Source organism: Pseudonaja textilis, chromosome 4 (assembly GCF_049901715.1).
Source record: "Pseudonaja textilis isolate UNSWEBS1 chromosome 4, rPseTex1.2, whole genome shotgun sequence".
Taxonomy (NCBI): Eukaryota; Metazoa; Chordata; class Lepidosauria; order Squamata; family Elapidae; genus Pseudonaja; species Pseudonaja textilis.
Genome location: NC_141993.1, coordinates 69,261,323 through 69,287,184, shown reverse-complemented (window position 1 = coordinate 69,287,184; position 25,862 = coordinate 69,261,323). Strand labels below are relative to the sequence as shown.

The following is a 25,862-nucleotide window of genomic DNA, read 5'->3' as shown; positions in this document are numbered from 1 at the left end:
ATCTGCATTGGGACAAAAGTGCACAGAATGGCTGCAGATGTGAAAACCTTTTAAATCTAGAGAGAATGATTAACTAAATTTATATGCCACCTTATTTGATGACTAGGCGGCAAACAACAATTAACAAAGATTATTTCAATGAAATCCATAAAAGACGTCAAAGTCAATGAAGTGGGAGTCTCACTCTTCCTCACCGAAGGGTTTGATAGTGGGCCACCTCATCTTAATAAGAGCACAGTGGGGGCTATGCATATCTTGGGGGGGGGGGGAGGATCTCATTCTAAGAAGGTAGGTGGTGCTACAGAGAAGGTACCTTTTCAGAAGCCCAATACAATTAAAATCAAAACTTGGTTTTAATTGAAGGAATCTGAGCACCCCACCTGCAGGATCAAATTAGGTAGGAAGATGTTATGGTAGATAGGTGTTTCTTTAAGTAACCTGTAGGTAACAATCAGCATCTTGTATTCCACCTGGAAGCAAGCAGTAATTAGTGTGGTAAGGTGAAGGTGTTCTCATGGCACTTCAGGAACCCTGTCTTCTTTGTCGCAATATCTAATCTCTGGAATAACATCTTTTCAGAGACACAGATAATTCCTGCCCTGACGGGAGCTATTGAAGACCCAAGTTGTTCTCCCTGGCTCTGGGATAGAATAAATTGACCAATTTAATTTGGTCTTTATTTAATTTGGTCTTTATTTAATTTGGTCTTTATTTAATCTCCCTCAAATATCTTCGCTACACCTTTTTAAATTATGCTTTGGTATTAAAACAAAGCAAAAATTTTTATGTAAAAGACATTGTTATTTATTCACAACACTGCTAATGCAGTAAGAAAATATAGCCCATGGAGTTATTATTTGCTTGCTAACAAAAAAAACAAACGTAATTATGTCTTGAAGGTGCTTTGTTTGTAATACATGTAGGGCAATTCCGGAAACAGAACTCCATGGATCAGCTCAAAAAATAAAATCACTTGGGTACATAAAGAAAAAGCTATTATATATTAAAGTGATTTTAAGTTTTAAGACATCAGAAAATAGGTAACTACACTTATGTTAATGATTCTTGTCATGTCATTTGAAATACAGCACAGACATCTAAGCAATATTAGAAGAAACTTCATTTCTTCCAATGAAGAAGTCTGGATAATTAGACTTTAAAAGACTGAAGTGGGATAGAAAAGGTTTAGTTATGCCAATTTCCAAACTGGCTGAATTTACCAGGGGCATTCTGGCATTTTAATCTAATAACATTGCAATATTTAATCAGTAGATCTATAGCCATCCTATAGGAATGTGCATCTGTCTGTGTATCTCACAATGCGATGCTTCATGGTTCATTTTAATTTTTAAGATGGAAGAAATGTCCTAACGCTACTGGGCAAAAATGTACAGACTTTTATGCAGATACACAGTCTTTTGCTTTCCAGATTCCAGAAACAGATTTAGACCTTTAGTTTTCAGCAAGCTACTCAGATGCACAAAATGGAACTTTTTTTAATGGAATCTGAAACATTGAAAACAAGATGCTTCTTGTTGTTGCTTTCTCGGGATGAATAGTCTTTCAATGTAGTCTAGCCAAACAAGGAAGGGGAGCTTCTTTTATCATCTCCTTTTTCCAGACTACATAGAATTCAACAAGATAGTTTCCATGGCTTCCCTGCAGTCTGCAGTTAACATCTGAATTATAATGTTTATTTCTTAGGAAATGAATGTGTATGAAATGAATGCAATGTTTAGGCTGAACCTCTTAGAGGCAAAATGAAATTTAAATAAAGGAAAAGAGATTTTACATCACTATTATTATTATTTTTTACAAATAATGAATGTAATAAACATAGTAAAGGAACAAATAGTACCGTGATGCCTTTACAATATATATACAATATACATACATACATACATACAGTATATGCTCTTCTCATAGGCAAAATTAGCAAAGACTCTCTTGGAATCCCAAAGTCTCAAATCAAAGAAGGCATGAAGTTGCTATTCAAACTTAAATGTTTTAATCATGAGTATATAAAAAAAATGTGGAGACTCTAGAAAGAATGCAGACAAGAGGAACAGAGTTGATTATGGGACTGGACACAATATATGTGTTTACATAGATTGCCATGATATAAAAAAGATACGGAGACTAAAGTGCAGAGATAAGCAACAAAGATGATCAGAGGCTAAAGCATATGAATAATGGTTGCAGGAATTGGGAATGTATAGTTTAATGAAAAGGACTAGAGGTGACATGATAGCGGTGTTCCAATATCTAAGGTGCTGCCATAAAGAAGAAGGAGTCAATCTTATTCTCCAAAGAACCAGAAGGTAGAACAAGAAGCAATGGATGGAAACTAAGCAAGGAGAGAAGCAACCTAGAACTAAGAAGAAATTTCCTGAGTTAGAACAATTAATCAGTGGAATGGCTTGCCTCCAGAAGTTATGGGTGCTTCAACATTGGAAGCTTTTAAGAAGAGATTGGACAACCATTTGTCTGATATGTTATAGGGTTTCCTGCCTGAACCGTGAGTTGGACTGGAAGACCTCCATGGTTCCTTCCAACTCTAATTCTAATTAACTTGATAATATGTATTGTCTGAAAAATCTGTAATCCTATGATAGCTACTAACAAGAAAATAAGCAAATTAAAAATAATTTAAAAGTATGTAATTATTATGTATTTGCAGAATAAATGTGAACAGAAGCAGAAAAAATATATTACAATACAATGGATGGAAAAGTCTTGTTCCAGAATCCCAGATTTAAAAAGCAAATAGAAAAAAATTACTTACTGAGTGACATTTACTTACTGAGTTTCAGTTCCCAAAAGCAGTTCAATCTTCTCTCCTGCATGGTTACTCAGGGCAGTTAATCTGAAGAGGTGATTGGTAGAACTCTGCCGAGAGTAAAGCATCGGTGTGCTGCTTTTTACTGGAGAGGAATTCTGTTCTTCATTGTCACATTGCTCAACTAGTAACTGGTCCCTTAAAGAGTAATCTGTAACATTGTAGTTCTCATCACTGTCAATAAAGGGAACCAAAAGAGACAAGTCAAAGGGAGCTTAGATTCAAATCAATGCTAAACATGTCAAGTGAGCAACAAAAGGTCTAGAGAACAGTCCACAATGCCTAATTTTCAGACATTTTGAGCTGTTCAACCAAAAAGGAAGACAAAAAAGAAAACATCCATGAAGGATCTAATTATCAAGATAGGGCCATGGTGGCACAATGGTCAGAATGCAGTACTGCAAACTACTTCTGCTGACTGCCGGCTGCCAAAACTTCAATTCTCACCAGGCTCAAGGTTGATTTCCACCTTTCCACGATTGGAAAAAATGAGACCCTGATTGTTAGAGGCAATATGCTGAATCTGTAAACTGCTTAGAGGGGGCTGTAAAGCACTGTGAAGCGATATAAGTCTATAAGTACTATTGCTATAACGATAATATTGAGTCGTTTAGAACAGGCTGTCAAACTCACATCATCATGGCAGCGTCATGTCTGTTGTGGCTCCTGCCCTCTGAAACATCTTGCCCCTCAATATGAGAGAGATTGGCTCAACCTTCCTATCTTTTCGTAAGGGCCCAAAGATGTTGCTGTACAATGGAGGTGGTTGATTGAGTAACAGATCCCACCTCCACCCACCCATCCCCATTCCGCCCCCGCCCTCTCCATGTCTTTGGTTTTAATGTTCAATTTCATCTTTTAATGATTTAACTTATATGTAACTGTAAGCCACTCAGAGCTGACCTATGGTAAGACAGGTGGCAAATAAACAACCAGCTTTCTTTTACAGATCTGGGTGACAATAATGCTAACTAAGGGGAAATAGATTATTTATAAAGTTTCCCTCTAAGCTCTTTGTCCAGGCCCTTGGTGAGGAACAGTGAAACCCTTTGTTTCATCTTACTAGCCACATTACTTTGCAGGTTTTATTGATTTGTAGGTCTTTGTTTGACTGTTGTGAGCATTTATATTCCAGTTATGAACTAGCCTTCCCAATGCTGTGTCATTTGGACTCCTGGACCAGACTTTTTATTTTGCAATTTTTTTTTTACCGAGGCATTTAAATTTATGTTATTTCAATTCAGAAGCTGCATTTTATTTGTGCTTCTTCCAGGATTGTCTATGCCATATGAGATTTTCAAGTTTAATGACTGTCATTTAATCATATAATAACTACATAATAGTTTAAATTCATTTGCTTATAATAAATTCATTAAAAAAATAGAACAGCAAAGTCACATTTCTTGATTCTTTGTATATGAAAATGTACGCTCGATAAAATCATTTGGATTTGTTCTTAGTTGGATAATGGCATTTATATAGGTCCTGGGGAGATGCTTGAGGTGCAGTCTTGCACAGTTGTCTCAGAATGGTTTGAACCCGATGGACTGAAGGAAGTGATTATGACTGTAAACTTTCCCTTCTGCCCTTTAGATCCATCCCCTTCCTGGCTGGCTAAGTCCACTTGGGGGGTGATGTGTGGATGGATTGTGGCAGTGGTGAATTCATCCTTGAGGGAGGGTTTTGTTCCTCCACCTCTTAAAGAGGTATTGGTCTGCCCCATCAAGAAGCCATATTTGTTTGGTGGAATTCAGAAAGAGAACCTTGTCTATTGAGCAAATAAATAGGCTTTTTACCGCAGAAAATGTTATTAATGATAAATTACCAACCACGTGGGAATACAAATTTGATGAAGACTATGCGTAACTTCCACAATGCTTGTTCCTAACTGAATGAATGCACTTAGATAAATAAACTGATTTAATGGGACCTAAAACTCAAGTCACTCAATTTGGATTCAATCACATTCCTTATTGGGGAAAAAGAAGTGTATAAAAAGTGTATGTAAGGTTTAGCTGATTTTGAATCATTAAACATATAATTCTCCCAATTTCAGTAAATATATTGCATTAGTTCCATCACTGTCTATGGGATCCAACTGAAAATTCATACAAATAATAATTTGACATAAACAATTGATATTCTGAAGTTTGTAAAGCTGTTGTTTTTCAATTCCACTAGAATGAGAGAGCTTAATTTACAGTGCATAATGAGCCCTTATGAGTAATGCCAAATCCTCCCATCTCAAACAACAATGTATTGCTGAAGAACATGGTTAGCACATGTATGAAAATGGGTATGCAATCAGGCTGGCTTTATACAGAAAAGTGTAAAAGTAGAAAAATTAGGGATCTGCTTGCTAGTAAACTATTGCTGTAGTTTCTATGTAAAATTTGCCTGCATGCCAAGAAATGCAGCCAACGTTACTTCTCATACCTACAAAAATGTTTTTTTTCTTTTTTCTTTCCTTTTCTTTTAGAATTTTTTTTTCTCAATGAAATGTAAACGATTGCAAAGGTTTCAATACATTTTGACTTCACTATTTTTTGTTGGTTTTAAATCTCTATAAAACTCTACAACTGTAAAGAAACTCAAGCAGTAGTTTAATTACAAACGAGTATTATTGTTTTGAATATTTTTCTGCTATGTAGAGCCCAAATTCCCTTTTATCCAGAAAGTGAGCACAGGTAACATTCCAAAGAGTTTGTGACCTTTGGCTGGCTTCATATTTAAGAAGTCCAGCTGCATTCCACTAACAGGATTATCTCAAGAGCTGACAAACCATTAGATGGAGAAAGAATTTCAGTGATGTCCTAAGGGGACTATATACCATGTAAGAACATCTAATAATCACAGAGTTAAACAAAAGAGGGGGGGGGGAGAGGGAAGGGTTTCTTAAAATGGAGCGTGCTGCTCTGACAGTTACCCATGTTTCTGCTAATGAAGTAGCTTCACAGTAATCTGAATTGTTGTAAAAATAATTAATTCAACAGTTCAAAAAAAAGGGAAACATTTAATTATGTATAAGAGAGGAAAATACATCGGAATTAATCAAATCACATATGCTATATTTTAAGACAGTACAGTCTAACAACAATTCACTGAAGAATGGGAAGAAGTACCCTGTCAAAGCTATTCCATAAAGCACTGAAGGTCTTAATACAGAAGAAGAAAAAACAACAACACATTCCATCTAGTTTTAGAAAGACACGGGGATCCCACTTGGCCTCCATGTGCTTCAGAACTAGTAGAGGCATACAAAACTTGGTAATTTGGCCAAAGAACGTTCTGGAAAATTTCAAATCATGCCCAACCCTCTTTGGATGGTGTTATTCCGGGATAGTTTCTGGAAGATATTTTTTCAGAACTGAAAGTAAGTTAAGGTGCCCGAGACACAGAATTCTGGACAACATAAACCTGTTCCAAGGTTGGACCATGATGAAATAATTCAAACCAGTGCCAACTCAGAGAATTTAAACCTAAAATCTGTCAAAACTGTCCCTGGAAGGACATAAGTCAGAGAGAACAGGCTATTCCATAAATCTCTGGAATAATGTGTTCCAAAAATCATGAATTTTGGACTATCCTAGAAAGAACACCAAAAGACAAATGCAATAAAGTTAGAAAGACATTTTATTCACTGGTGGTCAAGAACTCTCCCAGGCTGAACAGCTCCCACAATATGCTAGGTAAATTCTACAATGTGAGCTGAATCAGTCAGAATTAAGTACCTTTCAGTGCTCCCAAAAGTTTTCTGGGTGAAGCCGTATCTAAGTGATTATTACCATGATGTAGTGATTTTCAAATGTTTATAAAATTACAGATTATTCAGTCCTCTGGGAACTATTTCACAACTCTACTTCTCAACCCAACAGGATCCACCTTTGGATTACAAATTATTCTTAGGAAGCACACAGCTAAAGCAAAACAACCTATCAGATTTTGCCTAATATGAAGAAAATTTTAAGTATATAAAATTTGGACTTGAAAAAGTCTCATTACCTGGGTGCTTTTCAGCATGCTTGATGATTAGAAAAGTTCCAAGTAATTTATTTAATGACCTAGCTGGTATGTAAAGCATTTGGAAAGTCTTCTTATAATATACAAGCAATTTTAAGCCAATGTACAACGTCATCCTTAGCTACAAAATCATTTTGCAATGTATTTTTCTTTTTCTCAATTCTGAATGTTATCACCAATCCATAAGATTCCAGGTTCTGTATCTCATATTGCTCTTTAATAGAATCTCAAATGAAGAGCTGAGCAAAAACTCTGAGAAAAATGACCAGACTAATAAACATTAACATCAGTGTATACGATATTCAGATGAAAATTCATCTTCCTCTATTAGTTTTCTTTTTTTCAAAAAACTAGTTATCATGGTTTTTAAAAAATAGCAGAAAAGACAATATTCCTTAATCAGAACTTATTTTTTAAAGTGTGAATATAAGTAATCTAAGCAGGGTTTTTTTTAATTAGGGGTTTCTTTCTTAAAGAAATCTAATTAAAAGAAACCCTAATTAAAAAAAAACCTGATAAAAAAACTACAGAAAAAGGCAATTGATTAAAAATCAGCAGAGCTGTCAAAAGTTTAAATAAACAACTAAAAAGTAACAATTTGTTTTAGGCATAATAAAAGAAATACAGCCATAATTCTACTATTTCACTGTAAAAAAATGTGTTCAGCATAGTTCCTACCTTTTCTTTTTAGTGATAATGAGGACATCATTAAAGAGGAAGAAGTATACTTGTTGCTTTGAAGTCCTTTTAGAAAAAAGTCCAGTGTCTTCAACAAATGCTGCCAATTCACCCCGTTTCACTAACCACCGCGAAGAAGAAACCAGTGGAAAGGGCTACAAAGTAAGAAAACTGCAATTTAATCTTTTCTCCAGATTTTCCAACCAGATATTTTAACAATAAAAAGTGTTCCTTCTACAGTTATGAATGCAAAAAGAAGAAGAAGAACTGGCATTTGCTAACCAAAAATATGAACTCTGTTTTTATCTTTATTGCTTTCAGGAAGCACTTTTGTTATTTTCTAAAACATCAACTGAATAATCCCTATTTCATCATAAGAAAAATAAACACAGCTTACTCAGAAAGTTCAGCACTAAAACAAAGCAGAAGTTAAATAAAAATGCACAGAAGGAAGTATCCTACCTTGATTTTAAATTCCAACTGGGAGTTGATGGTATACATCATTTCTGTCCTTTCCATTTTTCGAGCACCTTCATTGCACAGACGAACCAACTGGGAAAAAAAGACATCTATGTCACCAAACACATTTTCACTCAGTACTAAACATTTAGTTTTTTCTTTACAAAGTCCCATCTTTTAAAGGTACACAACAATAAGGGAATCAGAAGATTTTTAATGTGCAACTATCTTTGAAAGAAACAATACAAATAATATAAGAATCCCACTTCCAAAACAGGATCCCTGGGTTTTTATGTTTTTCTTGACAGACCCCTACAGGCACATATCCAAGGTCACTGGCTATCTATACCTTCTTATAGCCACTCACGCCTTAGCTATTTTCCCCTTTGAACAACTGTGATACACTTAGATATTCAGAAGCTACAGCTGGTACAAACTGCAATTGCCCAGGCAGTTATGGATGTATCTGGTGTACTAGATTGACTTCTCTGGTCTGGAAATTAACTGGTTACCTGTTAGTTTCCAGGTATGAATCAAGGAAGCTATCAATGGTTATCACTTTCACAGCCCTATGTTGCTCTACATCTGCCAACATCTAGAAACAAGTAAAGTAATAACTAGCAGTCAACACGGATTTGTTAAAAACAGATCATGCCAAACCAATCTTATTTCATTCTTCAACATAGTGACTAAATTAGTAGACCAGCACAATACTGTGGACATAATATATTTAGATTTCAGCAAGGCATTTGACAAAGTAGACCACAACTTACTTCTTAGTAAGCTAGAAAAATGTGGAATAGATAGCACCACCACTAGACGGACTCACAACTGGCTGGCAAACTGTACTCAACAAATAGTCCTTAATGGGTCTAAATCTACATGGAAGGAAGCAGTGGGGTGCCACAAGATTCTGTCTTGGGCCCAGTACTCTTCAATATCTTCGTTAATGACTTAGATGAGGGAATAGAAGGGGAACTTACCAAATTTGCAGATGATACTAAGCTGGCAGGAATAGCTAACACCCAAGAAGATAGGCTCAAGATCCAGATGGATCTTGACAGACTAGAACACTGGGACATATCTAACAAAATGAAATTCAATGTAGAGAAAAGTAAAGTCCTACACTTAGGCAAGAAAAACCAAAAGTACACATATAGACTGGGTGAAACCAGGCTCAATAGCAGTAACTGTGAGAGGGATCTTGGAGTCTTAGTGGACAGCCAGCTAAATATGAGCCAGCAGTGTGCAGCAGCAGCCAAAAAAGCTAATGCAATCCTAAATTGTATTAACAGAGGAATACAATCAAGATCAAGGGGAGTACTAATACCACTCTATAAAGCCTTAGTAAGACCACACCTAGAGTAGTGCATCCGGTTTTGTTCACATCATTATAAAAAAGATATTGAGACTTGAGAAAAAGTACAGAGAAGAGCAACCAGGATGACCAGGGGACTGGAGGCTAAAACATACAACGAACGGTTGCAGGAACTGGGCTTGGCTAGTCTAGTAAAGAGAAGGACCAGGGGAGACATGATAGCAGTCTTCCAATATTTGAGGGACTGCCACAGAGAGGAAAGGGTCAAGATATTTTCCAAAGTGCCTGTAGGCCAGACAAGGAATAATGGATGGAAATTGAACAAGGAGAGAGTTAACCTGGAAATAAGGAGAAACTTTCTGACAGTGAGAACAATCAACCAATGGAACAGCTTGCCCTCAGAAGTTGTGGGAGTGCCGTCACTTGAGACTTTCGAGATTGGATTGCCATTTGTCAGAAATGGTGTAGGGTGTCCCGCTTGGGTGGGGGGTTGGACTAGATGACCTACAAGGTCCCTTCCATCTGTTAAATCTGTTAAATCTGCCTTCTTCTATATTCCTCTATCCATTCAAACAAACTGAACAGGGTCATCTCCTTCCAGATCCTGTCCCTTCATGATTGTCATCCAATCAAATTCCACTCTCGCAGAGGTTTATCTGGCCCTGACCTCCTGGGCCTTAGCTATTAAGGACCATTTTGTTCCATCCAGCGTAAGAGGAGGGAGTGCTTTGAACGGTCATGAGTTCTAAGCACACGATGGTTATTTTGCTGGTTTCACTTTTATTTTATTTTTTTCTTTGATGTATGTTTGCACTGTAATTTCTTTTATCTATAATTAAACTAATAATTTATGCTCAGTTCAAATTTGAATATATGGCAGCCCATATGTTTCTGAGTGATTCATAGAAACAACAATAAAAACATAAACAAACAACAACACCAGCATTGAAACAGTCAGGGCCCCAAATCAAACATCTGAACATTTCTCCATACATCCATATTTAATTTGACCAGGTTGTATCCTTTAAGTCCTTCTGGAATTAACATCCTGATCGCCTCTTAACTAAGTGACTGAACCCTGAGACTTCCTAGTATTTATTTATTTATTTATTTTGATTTGTCAATCGTTTACAAGATAATAGGTATACGTATATACATAGCTATGAATACATGAAATGGGTACATATAAGAAAAATAAAAGAAACAATAGGACAGGGATGGTAGGCATGTTGGTGTGCTTATGCACACCCCCTACAGACCTCTTAGGAAAGGGGTGAGGTCAATAGTAGAAAGTCTAAGGTTAAAGTTTTTGGGGTTTGGGGAAGAAACCACAGAGTCAGGTAGAGTATTCCAGACATGGATCACTCTGTTGCTGAAGTCGTATTTCCTGCAATCAAGTTTGCTGCGGTTAACCTTGAGTTTGTATCTATTATGTGCTCTTGTATTGTTATGGTTGAAGCTGAAGTATTCATTGACAGGTAGGACATTGCAATGTATGATTTTATATACTATACTTAGATCGGACCGAAGATGGTGTAGTTTTAGGTTTTCTAGGTCTAGAATTTCAAGTCTGGTGGCATAAAGTATTCTGTAACGAGTAGAGGAGTGGAGAATTCTTCTTATGAAATATTTCTGGACTTTCTCAACTGTGTTAATATCAGATATGTAATGTGGGTTTCATACTGATGAGCTTTATTCAAGTATTGGTCTAGCAAATGTTTGTTTGCTCTAGTTAGTAGTGTAATATTACCAGAGAAAAAGCTACATAAGATTAGGTTAACAACTCTTAATGCCTTTTTGGCTATGTAGTTACAATGGGCTCTAGCACTTAGATCATTAGAGATGAGTACTCCAAGATCCTTGACAGAGTTTGGATCATCAACAAGGTCTTGACTATTTAATCTGTATTTTATTTTCTGATTTTTTTTGCCAATATGTAAGACAGAGCAGTCTATAGACCCTCAACTGTAAAATGCCAATGACATTTTTGTATTACTACTGACCTACTTTTAAAAATTAATGCAAAACTTGTTATTTTCCTTACTACCAAAGAAATGCAGGATTTCAGTGCCAGAGAAATGAAAACCGAGTTTTTAAAGCTTTCTCTTTGTCCTTTTTTATTTCTATTGCAAAGGTTAACTTCAAGAACTGTAATAACACAAAATATTGATTCTATTTATTTCCAATCTATATCATTAAATCTATTTCCCAACTAAATCATTAATGAAAAGTAACATCAGATGTTGTTTGGGAAAAAACTTTTTCTAATTGTCACCAAAATATAACTAGTACCGTATATTCAGTAGCAGCCTTACCCAATTTTCTGGAGGACACCTTTGGGAAAGTCTGTTCTCTTTCCCAAAAACTTTGGACCCTTCCCCCAACCACCAAAACAAAAAAGGAAAAAAAAGAGGGGGGGGGGGAAAACCTTTCTGATAAAAAAATTAATCTGGAGTTACTTAGATACAAAGCAGTTATATTTCTATTTCTGGCTATTTTATGTGTAGGAGGCATATTAAAGTTTTTTTTTTTTTCAGTAGCAATGAATTTCAGTGCAAATAATGAGTAATTTGGAAAAAATGAGGAAAAGGCATTTTTAAAAGACCCACGAGGCATTCTTTTTTCTGGAAAGTATTTGTTAGCAAGCCATAAGAAGCATTTTTTATGAGCTAAAGATAAATCAGATTTATCAATTGATAGTTTAGTGACTCCCAGATAGAGTAACAGTATCAGTCAAAAGAATGCTAGTTTGTCTTCTTTTTTGATTCTGAACAGTATGTAAAATGCACCACTTTTTTAGAACTATTACAATACTGATTATATTATATAACATGCAGTATCAACGTGGAGAAATAAATCATTCTTGAATGAACCATTTCTATATTGTTTCCCTTTCTATTTCTATATATTTTATGAAAAATGTTAACACCAGGAATAATTTGCAACACAAATTACTGAGTCTTAAGAAGAATATAATTTTTACTTCTAATAAACAGAGTTTTATTAAGGGTTCTTAATGCAACTCAGATCTATATCAATATTATTGCCTCTACCCAACATGAGAGGAAAGTTAGCACTGCATTCCTATATAATTTTACACCACCAAACAAGTGTTCATTGAAAGCAGTATCAATAAATGCTAATTAATTTACTTTTCAGTGATAAACATCTCTCTGGCAAATTGCCAGATTTGGAGAAAAAAAGCTCATCTTATTGTCTTGGAGATTTGGGGGAGACTGGAATCATTCTCCATTTTTAGCCAGAAACCCCCCCCCCTTTTTTTCAGATTCTCAATGATTGCTGATTGCAATGGAGACGAACTACTTGTTACAGAAGTCCAAGCTATATGACATTTCAATTGTCCTTTGCAAAAGAGGGGGGGGGGGTCTTTCTTTTCCATATTAGGCTACAAAAATTAGCAGCCCACCATCCCCAATGGCAATGAATGTAATCAACACTGCCATTTTTTTTTCTTCCTTCCTTCAACATTCTATACACCTCTAGAAATACAGAAGGCTCAGAGACTGTTAAGCTAAATGAAGAATTGGCCACCTATTTAGCTTGCAACAAAATTCTTCTGCAAACGTTAATGTGGTAGATAGTTAATCCTAAATTCTAGCTCATATGATCAGTATACAATTTTAGGATGTCCCTTAAAGGAAATGAATTGAGAATCAAAATGTATGTGAGATTAATGGTGGAATGTGTTCTAAATGCAAACTTAGTGTAGTAAACATTAATACATTCTGACACTATTACATCTGTATGAGATTGCTCTGATGACATGCATCAACCAATATGTATGAATAAAGATTTGACAAACATAAAACCAAATGCTAAATAAATGATAGAAAATGGTACACTGTATTCAACTGTTTGCAGCTGACCAGTCTTGGGCGCCTCATAGGCTATTGAGTCAAATTCAGACACTAAGTAGCTACATATATTTTAGCTCACCACAAAGAGAAAATTAAATTTAAGGTGCAGGAAATTTTTAAAAATGTTTAAAGCTGCTGTAACTGCAAGAGACAACATATTTGATGCTAGTAGCAAAAGCTACAATGCCATTGCATTAAGTAGAATCAGTATCTATGATAATGAGAATCAATACAGTTACAATAGCAGCATGTTGAATAAGGACAAGGCGATCATGTTTATATGATATTCAATAATGAAGATTCCATGATAACTTCTCTTGGTCTCTATAGTCTCAGCCCAATTTAATGCAGAAAGGTCATAAGATAATAGAACACTAGGATGGGAACCACTTATGCCACTTATAACATGGAAATAAAGGTAACTGTACTGTAACCGAACAACGTAATTCATTTTGCTAAACTAGTAGGTCAGTTAACAGTCTGGGAAGTTCTTCATTCTTCTTGCTATCATCATTTTCCTAGATGCAATGAATAATTTTTCTGAAAGCGTTAGCTCCCAAAAGATAGATTTGCCCAGTGAAATTCTGATATAGGTAGTCCTCGACTTACATCTTTTCACTTAGTGATTGTTTGAAATTATTACAACACTAAAAAAATGACTTATGGCTGATTTTAACACAACAGTTGCAGTATCCCACAGTCACATGATCAAAATTTGGATGCTTGGCAACTGGCATATATTTTGGATGGTTGTAGTGCCCCAGAATCATCTGATCACCTTTTGCGATCTTCTGACAAGCAAACTCAATGGGGAAGCCAGATTAATTTAACAACCATGTTACTAACTTGACAATGGCAGTAATTCACTTAACAAGAAAATGTTGTAAAACATTTTTTTGTAAAATGGGGCAATACTTATTTAACAACTGTCTTGCTTAACAATGGAAACTTTGGGATCAACTGTAGTTGTAAGAAGATTTTGAGGAAATATGGAATATATGGAATTCTGACTTCTAAATATGCACAAGAGAATTTCAGCAATAAATACATTGTATTCTGTACAGAGAATCTAAGCATACCTTGCTTACTGCTTTTAAAGCCCTTTTGCAAACTTCGTATTTTGGCAAATCTTTCTGTGTTTTCTGGCAAATTGTCTGAAATAAAAAATTCACCAATTTAGAGAAGTGTTTTTTTTTAATTAGTGAGAGGAAAATGTATGTGATATCTGTATCTGCAAATCTGTATCATGAATTTCATGCAAATATTTACATTCTGGTGAATCAAAATATACTATCTTCTAGACCACCAAGACATTTTGCTCTGAAATGTTTTTTTCTCCCAGGAAATACCTACATTTCACTTTTAATATTTAATGTAATGAGTTGGTAACACCATCTTTCATTCTTTTTTTTCTAGTTTCAAGTACAAATGTCTCTATCTGCCTACCTCTCCAGTTCAATTTTAAAAAGGTATTAAAGTTCCGCATACTGAAGTCTTTGAAAACATTTAGATAGTTAGATCTAGAACAAGATGCCAATTAACATTTTCTCTTTTTAAGGAACATAATAAAAACAGTCTGACCATTAAACCAACATTTTATTAACTTGCTTTTATAAGCAAGCTATGAAAACAAAAGAACACCAAAGCAAACATCTCACACTGATATATTTCTAATAACAAGGGAGTTAAGAGGGTTTTTTTTTTTTTTTTGTGAGAAGCCAAAATGCTATAAAACTGTTCCTGGTAATACGTTTTTTTTAGACCCTTAATGGAATAAAAAGAACCGTTATTGCTGAATTGCAGACCAAAAGACAGCAATTATGTACTCTGCCATAATTTAGCATACCAAGTTATGTTGGCAGAAGATTCAAAACCCTTGGTGACAAAATTCATTGGGTGGTCCTGACCACCCATTCTCACCATTGAAATTATGTCTTGTGTTTTATTTCTAAATATAGCTTTTTATTAATATATTTTTAATTGTTAAATGAAACTATATGTGAACTTATCTGTACAGTACAAGATCCAAACATAACTTTTATTTAATTTGTATCCCACTTTTGTTTTTACAAATAACTCAAGATGGCAAATATCCAACACACCTTCCTATTTTCCCTACAACAACTGACTGGGCTGAAGAGAATGACTCAGCTGGTTTTCACAGCTAAGGCTGGATTAGAATTCATAGTCTCCCAGTTTGTAGTGTATTCCTTAACCTTAATCTCTACACCAAACTGGCTAGTTTAGACAACACTCCCTCTTTTCTTCTTCTTATTGTAATTTGTAATTGTTTCAATTGGTTTTAATTCTTGGATTTTATTATAGCTAGTTTGTGCCACCCTGAGTCATATTGCAAGTGAGAAGGTCAAACATATAAGCTAAATAAATATTATAAGGTATTGTGACAATTGGTTTAAGTATGACTACCTTTAAGATTACCTCTAAAACTTTTATAAGAATTGTTTCAGCACTTGTGCAAAATATAAACTACTGAAGAGAAAATAGCACTAAATAGTCCTATTAAAGTCAACCAGCAGGAAAGGACAAAAAAAGGATTATAAAGCTCTATGCAGAAATTTATAATCCCACAGAAACCACTGAAAATTAAACACCCTAGCAGAATGTTTACTTGCTCCAGTAAAAATATTTCCCAGGTTCCTCTAGACCAATTCTAAATTACTGAAATTATAACAATTCAGCAGCTTATATGATGGATAAGCAAATAAGTGATTATATAATTATAAATTATGACAGCAGAATTACATATATAAACACAATCATAAATAGAACAGACAATTAAAAATAAGCTGCTCTTACATCCATCAGCAGTGGAAGCCGGGTAACCCTTTGCATTGGGAGAATGAGGAAGGATATCATTGGTAAATTCCTACATTCTTCTTGAGTTTCAATCCGCGATAATACTTCCTTGAAGGATGGGTTAGTAGCTCTGTCCAAAATCGCAACAATTTTATAAACATTTTTATAAGTTTTCTTCTGAAAAAATTTGTTTGGCAAATTGTTTTGAAAACATGAAAAACTAATACCAACAAACACATCTCATAAATCAGTTTTGCCCAAAATTCACAAGACTGTTCCACACATTTTCTATTAAGATGTGGTAGTACCCAGGCTAAGTATAAAACTGTTGCCTATGGTTTTTTCAACTCAAACAAAACTGCTGATTAGTTATCATAAAGACTCTTTCACGTGTAAAAACAGAATTCTGAATCTAATTTTCTTTTCTATAATAGATCTGGTGCTAATATGACAATCTTTTCAGTAATATTTTATTTACAGAAAATTAACAAAAACATTTTAATAACAATTGTGACTGAAATATTTTAAATTTTACCTACAATTATATTTATAGTTTACTCATGATGCCTGTAGATAAAGGACAATTTAGAGATATATTGAAATAAATTAATCCTGTGGGAATCACTTGAGCAAACTTAAAATCTCAGTTTACCGTCTCCTTCAATGAGTATGGCTGAAATATTTATTTTTCAAAAAACAAATTTATACACGATTCATAATATCATTTTCCCCAAGCAATTCCAGTGGTAATAGTTTCCACTACTTACAACAGTTTCTGAAGCGTCCGCTGTTGATAGACTTCATTTGTGCAATACTTTATATAAGGGTCAAAAGTCGATGTAGTATGCTTTTCTACAATATCACTGATATCATCTATGAAAATGTTACTCCGATGCCTTTCTTCAAGCTCTGTGAAAAACCTGAAATGAACAGAACATTTTTGAAGAATACATTTAATCACATTTTGTTATCTAAAAGCAAAGAGATTCTTAATTGTCTTTCTACCCAAACAACTGGAACTTGCTAGACAGCCTGTCCTTAGATACTCTGTGTAACTGTAGAACCTTGACCTAATTGTCTGAATTAACCCCCCGTTATTTCTTACTGGCAGGAAAAAATGTCTCTGAAATTTGTCTCTCTGGATGGAAGGTGAACAGTAAATTAACTACAGAGGAGACCACATTCAAAAGATAAATGAACATATTTTATGGGCTACTCAACAAACAACTGTAAGAAACTGAATGGAAACATTTGTTTTAGAAAAATGAATGTTTGAGTTAATTAGGTTCCTTTATTCCTCATTTAAAACCTATGAGCCTGAAATTGGAGTTTACTTACTTCTGGTGACCAGAAATGTTAATAAAGTAGTAGCTCCTAAATGTTTCATTCTCGATAATTCCAGATGGATGGTGATTACTTTCGCTGACCAGCAAGACAAATGCCTTTTCTATATGCATACAGTGGATATAAAAAGTCTATACACTACATACCAAGTTTTAGAAATGTGACTGCTATCCAGATCTACAGGAAGTTATATTCAAGATGGACACACCTCTGAATATCTCTCTGAATTTTTAAGAATTTTTCCAATGAAGGCAATATATTAAAAGCTCTATTATTGTTAAAGGCATTGGGGAATCTGGTAAGGAACTATCTCTGAAATGATGCCCCAACTGACACAACTACATTAACTTAATAAATTTGGTTCTAGTTAAGAATTGCTTCATGAAAGCAAGGAAGATGTTCTATATATTAATAGCTGTTGTAAATTTATGCTTATTTTTAATCTGAAGATCTATGCATGCCATAGAAATAAGATCTATATCTATCTCTGCTGGAGACAATCTGGCTTTGGTTTCTCATAGTGCTTGATGTATTTGGAATTGGGAAACAAGGTATGAATGACAAGAAACTGAATGCATTGCAGAAATAGAGCACCAGAAATACAAAATTGTGAAGCCCATACTATTCTACAGTGAAAATATGTACTAAAGTAAAATAATCAAAATACTACATCTACTGTCATGATAACATCTGATAACTGTCTTGACGACATCTACTGTCATCAAAAGACTAAATAGCTATAAATACATAAATGGTCTTCCTGTGTGGGAAAAGATGACTACAGACACAGCACTGTACGTCCCTATTCAATGGCCTAAAAGTTTTGTGATTACATTCCTGGGACATCCCACAATACATATCTTATACAGAGATAAACTGCAATATCCTCACCAGACGTGATATATGAAAAAATGTATATGTGCTGGCCACAATACCTATTGATTTGTTTATTAACAAATCAGCTGTTTATGAAAGTTTTAAAGACATGTCCCTGTTTCAGCAAAAAAGAAAGTAACTTCTCTATTTAGAGGCTAATTTAATATAAAGCAACAGGTTAATAAATCACAATGATGCAACGGTTTTAGGTGACAAAGGCATCAAATGTATGAGTTTTCAGCCAAGAAAAAGCAAATAATAGCACAAGTGACTCAGAGTTCTTGGATTAGGCAAGGCCAAGGTTATACTGTTTACTCTATGATAATTTCCTTATGTAAGAGGATTTTTGGCTCTGGCATAGAACAGCCAATATTAAAAAACAGATAAATAGTAACCTTGACTCGATTTCAGAAGATTCTGATCTAGTTTTCTAAGAAAAGAGAAAAATATTTGTCTCATATTTATACTTATTTCTTGTACACCATATCCTTTAACTACACTAGATATGTGCAATTAATAGTGTAATCATTTGACCATTATGTCCATAAATTTGGCATGATGTGGAGATGCATTTCATAAATCATAAGCCAGAGGTGTTAAGCTATAGGGTGGTTTAATAAGCCATAACATAACAGTTAACCTAGACTTGGTTTACTTATAAAATAATAAAATAATAAAGGTGGAATAAAAATCTAATAAATAAATAAAACAATAATTTGCATGCTGAAAGTGTTAACAGTGTAATAAAGACTGATAATATGGGTTAATATTAGTTTCATAACTGAAATGCAAATGTTATTTTAATAATAGCATTTGCCATATGAGTGTATTATGATATAATATAGTTGCTTTATTGTTGCACTGACTCTATTTTTTTTTGTAAACAATAGTTTGCCGATGTGAAAACCAGGCTACTAGGGTTTCTTTATGTTTTATGTTTGTATGTTTTAACAGATAACTTTCATTGGCAGTTCTAAGCAAAATTAAGCATCCTATCCCTGCAACTACTACAAATTGTTCAGGAGGATTACCTGATGGAAAGGTGCTTCCAAAATAACTAATCGTTGGGACAAACCATTGTTTTCATAGGCAGCTTATATATAATTGTATCATGGCTAGCACTCAGAGAAATGCGGGGTCCTTGGTGCTTTTGACCTTGGTAGCTTATTTGCAAACATTTCATCGTCAGACTAGGTAACATCCTATCAGCACAATGTCTGCAAGAAAAGTATCAAGCCCAGAAAGCATCAAGGACCCCACAGTTCATCCTGAGCTATAAATATTATTTTCTATTGATACTCAAATATCAAAATGTCATCTAACAGAAAACAACCAATGCTGGAACTATGGCCGAAGTGTTGAATTAGAATGTGGTGGAAGAGTAAAGTGGAGAAGGCCAAAGGGAGAATGGAAATGTAAAATCAGGGATAATATGAATTCCTTGCCATGATAGTTAGAATTGTTCTCCCACTTAAAATGTGGTTATAAAAGTAAACATATAAATGGAACTCTACTCATAAAATATTCCTCTGGTAGTAGAACTCAATTTTTCTTAACAGTAGGATTATTCTTGTAGTTATCCATGAAAATATTCAGTGCATCAGTATATTCAATTTTTACGAAAGAAAAATTTTCTCCTAGAAATGAAAGCTACTGAATATATTTATTCAAAAATAAATATAACTGCATTCAATAAGACCTCTCTAACAAGAACATTTAGTTTTTCAGCTTAAAGAAACTATCTACCATGTTTACTACAAAGAAAAGGATAATTATATAAACTAGTCCAAACCTGACTAGACATCTGTAGGAATTTACAAACATAATTTCGATCACAAATTAAAGAACCATCAAAATATCCGGCAACATAAAAATCAATAATTTCTATCAAATTCACAACCTTACAATAGCATCTACTAATAAGTTAATTGTTTATGCATATGATTCCCATACATCTCTTAAGGGTTTGGCAAAAGCTGTTTGGTTTAAGACCAGAAAAGATATGATTCTAAACCAGAAATGCCTTAATTGAAGAAATCTGTCAAAGCTTTCAACAGTATTTGTACTATGCAATACATGGTTTGCCAAAAGATTAACACAGAACATATATAAATCTACTATAATGGATCTGTATAACAAATATTTAGCATGCTTCATGCTATCTTATAGCAAAGATAGGCAACATAATATGATTTCAAACAATAAAAAAAATGTAAGAATTTTTTTAAAAAAATCATTCCCATGAACATTCTTTTATCTAGCAGGCATGCTCGGTTAAGCTCCATTGATTTTGATACGCCTTAATAACAGATGGAAAATAGCTAAAAGCTCCTTTGATTTAGTTCTTAACTTCTTTATAAGTTGATACTACAAAATTTGACCCACTTGATCACACGTTTATAAATTTGTCCTTTGGCTGAATTGTCTAAAGAAATACAGCAACAAGTACTTGCCAACAATATAATATAAACAATATAAACATGAAAGAATTTACAAATTCCTGGAAGCAAGAAACAACCAGATGCATATCATTAACCTTGGTGATAAAGACGGTTTAAAACATACTTCTTGCTTGCTTCACAGACATCTGCAATGTTGGAGAAAAGATGATGGCTTTCTGTCTTTGTCATTGTAGAACTCAGCTCTTTGGAATTCTTAAACATCCGAATCAGAATTTCTAGACTGAGCAGATATGAATGTTCTGAAGAGATTACTTCAAACATAGCCTGCATGATCGGGGAAACAGGAGTAAATGAGAAAACTAAAGTTATTTCTTTTGATTTTATACAACAAATCATTTCACAGTAATACATTTTCAAAAGGGTATTTTTGAACATCCAGGACAATTATTCTGAATTATAAATTAAAATTTAATACTTGAGTACATTTTTCAACAGTAAGCAAAAATGCAAATTTTAGGATCATTTTATACCTGTTTTAGCATGTACTTTGTTTAAAACAAAAAAAATCTATAAATAAAACTAAGTGAAAAATTCTAAATAAAATAAAAATACCTTTTTGCCGCTGCCTCCACTTGGCCAGTGAAGACACACTAAATATATATATTAAACATGTAACATAAAAAGAAGTATGTATGTAAAAAAATTAGTTAGGATAGATTGGATATCAAAAGGTGGCAAATTTCAATCATTTTTAAGATTTTGGGGATATTTTAAAGAGGAAATGCCAGCAACTTGACTCTTGGGCTCTGGATCTCAATCTCATCCTTTAAAAGAAGAAAAAATTAAAAAGCAAAATCAATCAATCAATCCATAATATTCTAGTGGTAACCCCATAGCATTCCTAATGAGAGCCAGAAGCTGGATGGCTGAGCTGTTGCTTTGAGTTCTTAAAATATCTTCCAACCCCAACTTCAGATAAGTATGTGAGTTATATCACATTTTTCAGATCAGTGTTCATTATTTTTGGATTTTCTTTCCTCATATATTTTAATATATTGATTTCATAACATATTTGTACCCATGCAGTAACATGGATGGTGGATGTGTGTGTGTGTTTTATAGAAATAAAACAAACAAAAAGGAAAGTAAAAAGAAAGAAAAAGAACCTCATTAAAAAATTAAATGTCAAATTACTTGAAAACTAAAAAAAATCAAGCATTGACAAATCACAAATATTAGAAATTAGGAATTAGAAATATTAGAAAACAGCTGAGATAGAATATGAGATTGATTTAATTATTCTTATATTTGGTTACAAAGGCACAGTATTCAAATTTTGGTGGAGGTTAGGGTGCAAAGGACTTACAAGAATCGGTTTGGTTTAGTGGTTAAGGCACTAGGCTAAAAAATAAAGACCCTGTGTTCTACTTCTACCTGAGATAAGAAGCAACTGGGTAATTTATTCTCTTTCAGCCATAGGAAGTCAATGGCAAACCATTTCCAAAAATCTTTGCAAGAAATTGCATGGACTAGTCCAATAAGTCACCAGAAATCAACACCGACTCAAAAGTGTACATGCACATAAAAAGGCAGACCTACATGCAAGTCCAGGGTAGTTAATAAAAAAAATCCCATTTATGAATGAATATGAATCTTAAGAAACAGCCCTTCTATCTACCAGGATGTTTTCATTACCTCAGTGGGCTTTAGTCATTTTTTACATGATGGCTGTACCACTTTCAATAAGATTCTCTGGTTCCACCCAAAATATATATATTTTAAAGTAGTTTTGATGCAGCCCATTCTTTCATTGTTGTTCTTGTTTTTACAATGAATATTTAGCATACTGATTGAGATCCTGGTGTTTCCTACTGTCACTGTTTTTAAACTGGGAGCTTAATGTCTACAGTGAGCTGTACTGTAGCTATAAAGTCTATAAGCATTTCAAGCATGCATGTATGTATTTCCGTTCTTTTCAATCTGCGCATTCTTCTGCTGGGTGGGCTTTGACTCCCAAAGTTCTTGCAGTGATAATTCTGGCTTGGAAACCCTAAGAATTAAAGTCCAAATATCTGGAAAATGTCCAGCCTTCTGGGGCAAGCTGGTTAATTGTTTTCAAGTCCTTAATCAACAACCAACATAAAGAAGATCTTTATAATATGACTAGAGACAACAGAAGCACTGTGACTTACATTCCTGCTATCATCTTGCCCTGAAAACTATGTTTCTACTGCATCTTTTTTGCCTTAAATGCAGCCATAAAGGATTTGCCTAAAGAGAGCAGCAGTGTTCCATGACTAATTTGTTCTGATCTGATTTTTTTTTAAAGAAAGGACATCAGAGAACTCATCTTCAAGACTATTTAAAGATTCTTTGTTCTCTGTCCTGATGACAGCCCTAATTGATTCCTACAAAGCTGAGAAATCTAAGATGAGGCATCCCAGTTTTGAAAGTGTAAATGAGATAGGGGTTAGCCAGTTATATCTGCTTGTGAGCCAAGCAGATAATGAAAACAGCTTTTCAAAGGATTTCAGAAAACTTCCAGAAAATTAGTTTAAAAAAAACCAGAAAAGAACAGGGAGTGTTTGAGCTCATGTATAACCTAGTGATGCTAATTGGAGATGAAGAATGATAACATATTTTCCAATTCTTATTTCTTACTCAAGACAAGTAACAATCTTCATGAGTGACAGTCCAAAATGTAGTTTCAGTTCATCTGCATAACAGCAATGCACACAGATGTTTAAAGCCTGATAGCTGATGAACAGTTGTCAAAACTATTTAGAGATGAAATGTGCACTGAAGCTTTACATATGGCACTGAAGAAGTGCTTACATTTAAAATTAAAAGGGCTTTAAAACAGAAGGCACGCTTTTAAAACTGGTGCTTAGAACCCCTGTAGTAATTACATTTAAAATTAGAGGGGCTTGTATGTAGCAGTTACATTTTAAGAGCTATCTTAGGCCAGATTATTACTCCTTGCATTATCACACAGATTAAGTTAATACATTGCAACAGTAGCATCCGAGGTAAATTGCAACAATAGAATCCAAGGTAAATTAGTATGTACAAAACGTATGGACCTTAAACTAATAAGTAAAGCAAGGGAAATGGCATCAAAGTGTATATACTGTATTTAATTTACATGTAAACATACATATATAGATTATTATAATATATAATTATAATATTAGTATATTATAATATACTAAAAGTGTGTGTGTGTGTATGTGTGTGTTTGTACACACGCACATACACACACACACACACACACACACACTATTAAAGTAGTCTAGGTTGTGTACAGTTTATATTATTATATCCTCAACACTCCTGTCCAATGGAAAAAGTGTGCATTTGGGGAATCTTTCTTACCAACATGTATATCCACTTTACCATGTAATATTAAGCTTAAGATTAATCAGCTTATTTAAAAAGCCAAGTGATCTAATATGTAAGCCACAGAACTCACAAACTGTGATGGGGTTCACACCTAGGTTAAATCACAAGACGTGTTGTAACCATCATTGCTCAGTAAAAAGCCTTTCCAGGTTATCTCCCTTATCATTTTATTCCTATTTTACCCAGGGGTGGGGATTCTACCGGTTCAACCTGGTTCTCACCGAACTGGTTGTTATGCTGGTAGGATCCCACCCTTGACTTTACCGTCTATAAAGTTGTAGCCAATCCAATCCAACAGCCTTTTCCCTTTTTTCTTCTTTAGTTTGAGTCATTACCCAGCCTTGAGCTCCTCTGATTTGGACTGCAGCTGAAGAGAACTGCACCAACTTCAACTTTTCCCCTGACAACTGGCAAATTCCTATCATTTTAAGAATTAGTTGCTTCTTTCCCACTTTATTCACATCAGAGTTTAATTTGAAAGGTTGATATTCCCTCTCCTTTGGACATTCCCTACCCTGACTTTATGCAGCTTAAAAATCTGACTTGACTTACACTCAGATTGCTCTTTAGGTCCTTCCTTATGATCTCTCATTGAATTGTCAGGACTATTCTGAGGAACAGTTCTCTTGAGTGCAGCCCAGACCAAAAGGAGCTGGAGGAGACTTTTCCAAACTCATCAAGAGGGCAGCAGAAGCCTCTAGAGGGCTGAGGAGGAGAAAACAACAAATTTTAGGATCACTCCTCATACTAATACGATAGAAAGATTAGAGATCCAACGCAAGCTCATGAGCAAAGTCACAAAACGGGGAGAAAATTATTTCCACATCTCCACATATCTCTAGTCCAACTGGCTACATGCCAATCTATAACAAATGGCAAATATCACAGAGCTCTTTCTCTTGATGTACTACTTTCTGCTATTACTGATGAAACATATTTAAATACATTTTATTTAATATTAGATAAATATTACTAAAATGTTGAATGTACACAGATATGGTAAAGGAAGTAAAGGAACAAAATCAGAGATATCTTAGCATTTTTGAACCACAATTAACTACTGCATTTTTTGCACTATAAGATGCTCCAGACCAGCGGTCGCCAACTGGTGGGCCGTGAGAAAATTTTGGTGGGCCACAGACAAAAGTCACCCCCAGAGCACCCCCGCAAAGCAATTCATCCACGCTGTGCAGAAACACAAGCCTGCACTGCCCACATGGCCCACGGAAACCCTTCCTGCCCATTCACTCTTTACCAGGCAAACTTGCCTACTAAGTTGCTATTTTTCCTTTTTCCAACCATCATCTGTTCTGCTGTGCTGGCAGATTTATATTAGCTAGGAAGCAGGGAATGGTTAGATTTCTTGCTTTCTAGCTAGTCTTTAGATCTTCAGGGCTCTGCTTTTAAACACAGCCGAACCTCCTTTAGGACTGAAGATTCTATTATTCAGTGCAAGCAAATTTTATGTGACAGACTGAGCTAGCTGATAGCAGATAGATAGATCACTGAATGATTCTGTGAGCAACTCAATCTGCCTGCCTGCTTTGCCTGATTTTGGGTAAAAGTTGCTCTTTGTTATAAAAAAAAATCAATATTTACATACATGGTATGTTTTGAGTTAATTTTGTAAGTTTGCTTGCTAGCAAATTTTATGTGACAGACTGAGCTAGCCGATGGCAGATAGATACACCTCTGAATGAATCTGATTCTGTGAGCAACACAATCTGCCTGCCTGCTTTGCCTGATTTTGGGTAAAAGTTGCTCTTTTTTTAAATAAAAAATTAAATATTTATATAAATATTTATAATATTTACCACACCCACAAATTA

General features: G+C 34.5%; 1 protein-coding gene across 4 annotated transcripts in view; it reads right to left on the bottom strand.

The window, feature by feature from the left end:
* ARHGEF26 (Rho guanine nucleotide exchange factor 26) overlaps positions 1-25,862 on the bottom strand; it is a 77,176-nt gene that overhangs the window by 6,504 nt on the left and 44,810 nt on the right. For all 4 annotated transcript variants that reach the window (XM_087933329.1, XM_087933328.1, XM_026701648.2 and 1 more), the window contains 7 exons: positions 20,795-20,955; positions 16,777-16,929; positions 16,010-16,139; positions 14,272-14,346; positions 8,000-8,089; positions 7,538-7,692; positions 2,804-3,013 (listed from right to left, as the gene is read on the bottom strand). In XM_087933329.1, the coding sequence (XP_087789455.1) occupies positions 2,804-3,013; positions 7,538-7,692; positions 8,000-8,089; positions 14,272-14,346; positions 16,010-16,139; positions 16,777-16,929; positions 20,795-20,955 (974 nt within the window). The remainder of the gene's footprint in view (positions 1-2,803; positions 3,014-7,537; positions 7,693-7,999; positions 8,090-14,271; positions 14,347-16,009; positions 16,140-16,776; positions 16,930-20,794; positions 20,956-25,862) is intronic.